At 31.8% G+C, this 9036-nt stretch overlaps 1 protein-coding gene and 1 pseudogene across 3 annotated transcripts; one reads left to right on the forward strand and one right to left on the reverse strand.

Annotated features, from left to right (window-relative positions):
* The first annotated feature begins 804 nt into the window (after positions 1-804).
* Positions 805-5757, forward strand: LOC106754529 (putative GPI-anchor transamidase). Of its 3 annotated transcripts, none has more exons than XM_022778487.1 (11): positions 805-1021; positions 1101-1282; positions 1382-1423; positions 1514-1658; positions 2798-3027; positions 3300-3357; positions 4129-4206; positions 4297-4385; positions 4784-4865; positions 5018-5209; positions 5300-5757. In XM_022778487.1, the coding sequence occupies exons 2-11, from the start codon at positions 1155-1157 to the stop codon at positions 5435-5437; spliced, it is 1182 nt and encodes a 393-aa protein (XP_022634208.1). In that variant the 5' UTR covers positions 805-1021; positions 1101-1154; the 3' UTR covers positions 5438-5757. The 3 variants fall into 3 exon arrangements, with proteins under 3 accessions (XP_022634208.1, XP_014492034.1, XP_022634209.1); XM_014636548.2 differs by having other exon boundaries at positions 1121-1282; XM_022778488.1 differs by lacking the exon at positions 805-1021 and having other exon boundaries at positions 1219-1282; positions 1519-1658.
* A 92-nt stretch (positions 5758-5849) lies between these two features.
* On the reverse strand, positions 5850-7428 carry LOC111240537 (annotated as a pseudogene).
* Positions 7429-9036: the final 1608 nt, after the last annotated feature.

Consider the following 9036-nt stretch of genomic DNA (forward strand, 5'->3'; position numbering starts at 1 on the left):
ATTATATCAATCTCCCAATTAAAAGAAAAAATTATCTAATTGAGAAATAAATTAGCAATTTCTTTTTAGAACAATACCACTTGCAACAAACACTAACAAAAGAATTGCATATGAATAAAAGTTAGGAAAAAGATATATAAGGACACCAATAAAGTGCGTTTGAAAATTATTTTAAACAAGCGTTTTATAAGAAGGCATGTTAAGAACATTACTCAGTGGAACCACAATCTCTATTTTACTTTTCAATTTATATATTTTACCTTTTTATTCCTTACTTAAATTTCAATATTCTTTTACGAAATAAATTATCAGTAATTAAAAAATAACTTGTACTACAGGATAAATATGTATGATAAACCCAAAACATAATTTATATGTTCATGAATATTTATTTATCGAAATATTTAACTCAAAATGCTTATTATTGTAAATAACATTATTTTTAAATGTTATTCCTACAATAAAATACATGTCTTGTCCTAATCCTACATATTTTCTCTTTCCTTTTTACTTTCACATTAAATTTCTTAATTTTAATTTAAAATTTATGACTCCTTAAATAATTACAAAAATGTAGATGTATACATGTGTCGATATATATACATATATTATCTTCTAGTTTAATAATGATTATAATATTTATAAATATATATTTATATTGCACGATTATATTAAAACATTTAATTTTACTTGAATATATCTAATTTACTCTTCTCTCTGTTATTACAGCATGAAAATATGATAAATATGTGTTCAGTTGAATATTTTTAATATATATATATTTATTTATTTCTATAACTTTAGTCCAGAAAACTGTCGCTCTCTCCCCACCAACAAAAACGACGTAGTTTTCCGTTCACCTGTTCACCTGTTCACCTGAACAACCGTCTAGATCGGTGTTTGCTTTGACCCACGTAATCTCTTCCAGAAAACGCGATCCCGCATCCTCCACCAACGAACGACGCAGTTCTCCGTTGACGTGAAAATCCGACACAGACGCTTTGATTCGACCGAATCTATTGTATGTAATTTTTAGTATTTTGTGGTGCGATTCAAATTTGACTGGGTAACGTGCATTATTAGTGTTATGTGATTTTGAGTTTGCGGGATTATTTTGCAGTGTGGAACACTTTATTATACCTGGTGATAAGAAAATGGGGTTAAGCCTTTCAAAGCTCGTGATGATTATATTGTTAACATTTCTCAGCTTCTCTGTAGCATACTCATCTACTGCAATGCACACTAATAATTGGGCTGTTTTGGTCTGCACTTCTCGCTTTTGGTACATCGAGATTTTGTTTTTAGTTTTGCTTTGTTTTGTTGAGTATCCATGGTTTACCTTGAGGGTTGATATACTAACTGTGCTGCTTTCGTTGTTCAGGTTTAACTATCGGCATATGGCCAATACTCTGTCCTTGTATAGGTAGGGATACAATTTAGCCTTATTTTTAGTTGTTTTGTTTAAACTATGCTTGACAGTGATCTAAAGGTCTTTAAATTCTTTCTCAATCAGAACAGTTAAGCGACTAGGAATACCCGATGAGAGGATTATACTCATGCTAGCAGATGACATGGCATGTAATGCAAGAAACAAGTACCCTGCCCAGGTTTTTAATAATGAAAACCATAGACTTAATCTCTATGGGGATAATGTGGAGGTGAGTTTTTACTTTTTCAGGTGTGCATTATTATGTCTGAATCTTTTATGCAGTATAGAGAAGATCTTTATTGTTAGCTTTATTTCTGGCTCGAGGCTGTCAATGCAAACCTAGCATATTTTATTCTCTAATCTCGAAAGCTAAATTATCCCGAAGTTATCTCTTGCATGTGTTTGTGGTTTTCTATTAGAACTGAAACTCCTTTCGAAATGTAATGCACCCTAGTGATTTTGTAAGGAAGTGTATTTATGAGGTGCAAGACAGGTCGACACTTCCTCCTTTTTAAGTGTTCTTTTGTGTGTGTGTGCGTGTGGAGTCAGTGTTTGTAAGCTGCTTATTAATAGCTTTATCTTTAACTGATTCATTATCTAAACCATTTTGGCGTTTTGGCTAATTTGTGTCATATAGTACATTAGCTTAGTTGTAGCAGAGGCTTCTCAAGGTTTGCTTCATTGATAGTATATGTGTGCTTGCGATATAAAAGTATCTAAATGGGCTTTGAGATTCCTTTAAATTAATTAATTTATGAATAGACTGAGCTACCCATGTTCTCGACAACCGAAAATTGAATTAGGACTTTGCAGCACAATGACTCTAACTGAGCTAAGCTGTGTTTGGTGGAGAATTTTTCGAGTAAGGTTTGAATCTACCTTAAAGTAGTTTAGCTCATCTATTCGGCAGTTGCACATTAATAGATTATTTATCAGAGGTATATTTTCTTAGAGATCAAACTGGATTCCCTACTTTTAGGTTTGCTTTATTTCTTATCATGAGTTTTGGCCTAGTCCCCTCATGAAGTCTGTATCCTTTTTCTCCTTTATATTTTAATGTGACGTGTTGCCAAGAAAAACCCCTATAAGCCCAAGTTAGTCTCATCCTAAAAATTGGCTTACATACTAAAAATATCTTTTATTTTCATCTTTATTCTAAGTGTCATGCTCTCTAGTGGAGGAGTTACTAGTACTGTAATGTTCAATGGCTATAACTTGATGAAGGCCCATGTTAATTTTCTTCTTTTGTTTAATCGTATAATTTTCTTGTAATATTTAGAAGATAGAATATTTATCTCTTTCTACTTTTCTAGGGCTCTTGATGTGTAGTATAATTTAGAGGATGATCATTTTCCTGCAATCACTCAGGTAGACTATCGTGGCTATGAAGTGACAGTGGAAAACTTCTTACGGGTACTTACAGGACGTCATGAGACTGCTGTTCCGAGGTCTAAGCGACTTCTTAGTGACGAAGGTAGTCATATTCTTCTGTATATGACAGGGCATGGAGGTGATGAGTTTTTGAAGTTTCAGGACTCAGAAGAGCTTCAAAGTCATGATTTAGCTGATGCTGTGAAGCAAATGAAAGAGAAACGCAGGTATTGTTTCACATAACTGTTTATTTGTGACCTATGAATTGTATCATAATGAAGCATAGTTTATAATGATTTTTGCTTACATAGAGAGGAGAGGATAGTGAGTTCTCCTTAACAAAATTATAAAACAGAAGACAATAAAGATGAATAATAATTAAAGAAAAGCTACCCATGTTCTGGACAACAGACAATTGAATTAGGAATCCAATTTTGCGTGCTTATCAATGTTGGACTATAATCTCTTTTGTTTACTCATTCATAACTGGATTGGTTAGGTTCAAGGAGCTTCTGATAATGGTGGACACCTGCCAAGCCTCTACTCTGTTCTCCCAGGTCTCATTTTTTTATTTTAATCATTCTTGCGAGCTCCTATGCCAATTCTTATGAAATAATAGTATGTGGTTTTGAGTACTCGTTGTGCATAATTAATCATCACTCGTCATTTTAGTACATAATGTGTTAGCTTTATAGTTGATATCTGTTCAAGTCTAATGCATGCCTCGTGTTCATTATTAGATGTATTTTGTTGAATGATGTTGTTGCCGTTAGTGCATGGGTTGGGGTATAAAGAAGTGTGAAATTCAGTTCCTCATATTTCTTTGCTGTTAGACTGTTTAGCTGCTGTTAAAAGGACCTACATGTCGGTGATTAACAATGCTCAAGTACCTGTAAAGAATTATGTTCTAAATGGTTTTCCTTCTTTATAAATGGTTACTTTGCTTTCAGTCTTGAGCATCTCTGTGGCAATCACATAATTTTAATGAAAGGAGATTAGCAACTTTCCTATACCGAGGGATTTGGTTTTAACTAATTGTTACATTTTTCCCCACTTCAATATCAGGTCGCTGAACTATAAAGAATATGAATTTAACACTTTTCTGTTTTTGTTACTTGTCTAGGTTTTATCTTTCTGGATTAAATCAATGCTTTTAGTACTGTCTGTGTCTATTCATTATTAAAATGTCTAGGTGATCCCAAGCTAGTGTACTTGTCCCCCTCAAATTTATAGTTGTTTATTATGCGATAATAAGAACTTCTTTTCTGTCTGGCTGATTATTCTTCCCAAATTTTTGTTCCTGACTGTTCTTTTTATGGGCATGACAGCTTCATTCACCAGGTGTTTTGGCAATTGGAAGTAGTATGAAAGGAGAAAATTCATATTCGCATCATTTGGACTCAGATGTATGTATGAAAATCTAATAGTCGTTCTTTCAAGGATTTGATTTACTCTGCTACAGTTTATCTCTTGATTTTCGTGTTCATTACATACAGATTGGTGTTTCAGTCGTTGATCGTTTTACATTTTACACCCTTGCTTTCTTTGAGAGGCTGAATATGTATGACAATGCTTCGTTAAGCAGGTACATTTAAACTTTTTATATTCCTTTCTCATGTTAAGTATTTTATTCTCACTATATTTCAAGTGTATTTACTCTAGAGAGCATGTTTGTTTTTTTATTTCATGTTCTTTTAGCTGAATTTTACTTTCCATTCATTTTGTTCCGGTTCTGTTTTTTAATCATTGTTTGAAACAAACAATTATCATTGAAAATCCTATTGGGAATTAAAACTTAATTGACCCCTTTTTGGTAAAATAAGTTTAATGTTTTCTATCATTTGAAAATGAACAAAATCATCATCCTCTTACTTGTTGAGCAAGTCCAGAGTTAAGAGCAGCCGAAATGCATAACACTAAAATATGTTTAAATCGTGGCAATGAGGGCTAAATTGTTTACACTTTTTTGTGCTTGCTTTGCAGTCTTTTCAAGTCATTTAATCCAAATTTGTTGATGTCAACTGCATATTATAGAATGGATCTATACCAACGCCATTTAGAGGAGGTAACGAAATTTTGGTCATATTTTTATTCTTTTGCTTCTCTATTCTTTTGCGTGAATTTTTATTGTTTATGTCAATTTTTTAGTTTAATTGGAAAAGTTTATTGATTTAGTGTGATTGAATTGATGGGTTCGTTATTGTCACTTCTTTCCAGGTCCCTGTGACAAACTTCTTTGGTTCTGTAATGAAAACTATACATACAGATTCAGCCTATAGATCCCTGTCTAATAAAAGAAATGGGACAGATAAAACGAGAATCTCTTTGGAAGAATCAATCTCTGACAATGACAGAATGATTTTGATAAACTCAGATGCGGAGGATCAATATAATAATTTAACTGCGGAGGTGATTCTAATATATGCCTCATCAAGATTAGTTTTGCAATTTAAGTTGTTTCATGATCTTTAAGTCATGTTCACTGGATTTGCTGGGCAGGAACATTTCCAAGATGGAGTTAGACAAATATGGACAGCTATTCTTGGCAATACTTCTGAAAGCATCGACACTTTTGTGTGCTATGGATTGATTTTAGTGCTTCCTTTGTTGATATTTTCCACGTGGTTGTCAAAGTAAATGATTGCAGCAATGTTCTTGAAGTTCGTTTGCAAAGTGGAGATACTATATGTCACCAGTACTTGAATTGTAGCCTCACTTGAAGAAGATATTACTGGGGACTGTACATAGTAAGGGGGCGCAGACTACAGAGAGAGAAGCTTTGCCTATCAGCTGTGTTATTCGGTTAGCCATTGCTTTTTGCCTTGGTGTTGTGATGTTGTCATGTTTAGCCCTGTTTAACTTTTATGATTGTAGACTGTAAAATTTTGTAAAACCTTGCACTAGTTTGTGTCCAACATTAGAATATGGCTCTTTTGAATAACTCGGAAATAAAAAAATGCTTGACATATATATATATATATATATATATATATATATATATATATATATATATATATATATATATATATATATATATATATANGAGAGAGAGAGAGAGAGAGATTGGGGACATCAACCTTTTCTTCAATTTCCGCTTCACTTGTGGATGCTTGTCGTTCACAGTTCCATATATACTTTCTCAATATATGATCAAAGGAAGAAATAAATTAGAACATTTTTTTACACTATATGTATTATTGTTAGACTGATACAGTGGTTGTATTTATCGATCATGAGCCAAAACAATGGTGTACAATAATAGCGTGCACTTTCTAGGGAAACAAATGATAGTCAATCTGGAAAAAAATATAGCTAAAATTGATTATTATACATAGTTAACAGAACAAAACTGTACTAATGACTAAACGCACTTCCACATACAGTAACACCAAATTTGAATCGAATATGTTTCTATACAGCAAGCATGTTACTACATCATATGTATGCATTAATCACATAGACTCCACCACCAAATATGACTTGGTCAGCAATAACCACCACTTGACAAAACCCTAAATTAGATGTCTGGTTTGATGGAGGAGGATAGTTCATGCATGCAACAGTTCGGTACTAACACAATACCACATGACATGAAACTTTAAAATCTTTGACGAGTGCCAGACAAAACAACCAAATCCCTGACTTCAACATTTTCTTCATAAGCTATCCCAGTTTCTGCGAGTTACTGTTTTTATTTACCGCGAAGCTGTAGACCAGAAGTTCAGGAGAAACGATGGAACTGTGGTGAACCAACAAATGAAGGCCATGCCTGTAGCTGTTTCAAATTGCACAGTGTTTTTGGAACAACTTCCAAGATCATTATCAATGAGCACAGTCATGCCTGCTGATGCACAGGCTGCTGCAAATGTAAGGTTAGATGTGACCTGCAGGGAAGACACAGGTCTTCTGAAATTTACACAACAGCTCTTTCTGAGGGGAAAAAAGTAACACAGGTTACAGCTAGACGTGTCTACACTATAAAGAAGTTGATAATGAAGACAACAGCATAATACCCTTTCCACTGCAGTTATGGTGTGTTATATACAGATCCAAGTGATTCTTCTGTGAAACTGTGTTTTAGTGCGTATCAGGTTATTGTTTAAGATTGATAAAAGTATTTGCGATGAGTCTCTATCAGTTTTTTGAAAATTGTGTTACACACAACTGTTAATAAAGTGCAGAATTGTAAAAAGATTATGGAGTCTTGTACCGTAAATCTTACACCATCACCAATTGTAAACGAAGTGAAAATTCTATAGTTCTGCAAGGAAAGCTTTACCAAGGAGCATACACATCAGTAAATAGCCAATGGAAAGCTCCACAAGTCTGCAAACCGGCAACAGCAACAAAGTAGCTGATAAACAATGAGACGAATATTGTATGTAATGTCATGGCATTTTTGCCAAACAAAAGAAGAAAACTGAAACGAATGAAAGCCAAAAAGTTAATGCATTAATGAATTGTTTCAATTAGACAGTACAGACAAGTCAGATTGTGGCACAGGGTGCCACTGTCAAAGAACAGGTACAATAAGATCATAACAGATCTATCCAACACCAGTACCACAGTATTTTGTCAAGATTCTTTAATTTTTTTACCTAAAAAATTCTTTAAATTAATGTTCAAATAAGGGCTTCGAAAGTATATTAGAAATTATTCGCTAATTTTACTTTTTTAATGAGCATTTATAAAATGATAATGATATTTTACTATCATTTAGATATCATTTTATAATTTTAATAATAATAATTATAAAAATTACCATAGATTAATCATATATTAACACGTAAATAATATTAAAATATTATAAAAAAAACGTTAAAAAAGTATCATTATCTTTTATAAAATTAATTTTGAATGAACTTGATTTTAGTATTGGGAAGTTTTTATCCTGAAAGCTATATTGTAACAAAACAAGTACAACAACATAGTTGTATCCCTTTAGATAACATCGGTTACATGAATCACAACGCCAATTAGCATTGCCCAACCCATCGTATAAAGGATAATGATATTTAAATAACATTTTTTTGACAATATTTGAACATTATTTACGTGTTATTCTGTGATTGATTTAAAATTACTTCACAATCAATAATAATCATAAATACCACTATGGACTAATCACATAATGACATGTAGATGATGTTCAAATATTGTCAAAAAAATATTGTCTAAGTATCATTATTCTTGTAAAAAAACTATTTTTCATCACTTCCAGAAACAGTAGTTTTCATGCAAAATCAATATTTCCTGTATATAGCAAACATCTATATATTTTTAAAAGTTCGGTTGTAGTCAAAACCAAACACGCTCTGTATTTCTTTTCCATGTTGACAGTGATGTCTAAAAGAAAAGTGTGAGGAGTCAACTTCTTTCCAAAAGCTCCACCACCTTGTTTTTTTTTTTCAAAATATATATATATATATATATATATTTTTTTTTTCCTTTTTCTTCAATAAGGATCAAGCTATCTAGCTTTTGGAGGATACATGGTATATCCATTGACGGTGTGAAATGTTTCAAAACTATCGTCAACCAAGATTGTAATTTGTTAATTTTATTAGGTTAATTACTTTAAAAGCCATTGCTACTTATTCTGTTTGGTTGATGTGTAAAGTATTTTACACTAATAATGATGGATAACACTTAATTAAACATTTGGTTTTCGTAATTGTTTCACTTGGTTCAATTTTGTTGTGTTAATTTTTCTTTTTCAATTTAGTCTTCTTATTTTTTAAAACAATTTAATTTGATATTTTTGTTAAACTGACATTATTGTCTCATTCGTGCATGTCATGTAAAAAAAGAAATTTAAAATTAAAAGGTATCAAAACTTTCAATCAATTTTTTTTTTTAAGAACTAAGTGATCCTTTCATTTTTCATTCTAAAAAGAGATATGTAAGAGGAAGTTTCAAAAGTTCAAATAGTTTTTTAAATAGATTTTATTTTCAAAGAATTACATAGTCCTGAGTGTGAATGAAAATATATAAGAGTAAAAGAATTAATCTTCTCGAATCCAATAAACTGAAAAGATATCTTTATCCATTTTTTATCTTTTACTTTTGGAAAAAAATTAACATTTTAAAAACTATATAAATTTTACAGAATTGATTGAAAACACTGCTTTTTGAACATACACGGTACTTTTTTTTACATGTCCTACTTTGAAACTCAGAATTTGATTTTCACATGTCATCTTTTATTTTATGATTTTCTAGAATTTTTTTAAAAC

This window comes from Vigna radiata, chromosome 2 (assembly GCF_000741045.1).
Source record: "Vigna radiata var. radiata cultivar VC1973A chromosome 2, Vradiata_ver6, whole genome shotgun sequence".
NCBI classification, from domain to species: domain Eukaryota; kingdom Viridiplantae; phylum Streptophyta; class Magnoliopsida; order Fabales; family Fabaceae; genus Vigna; species Vigna radiata.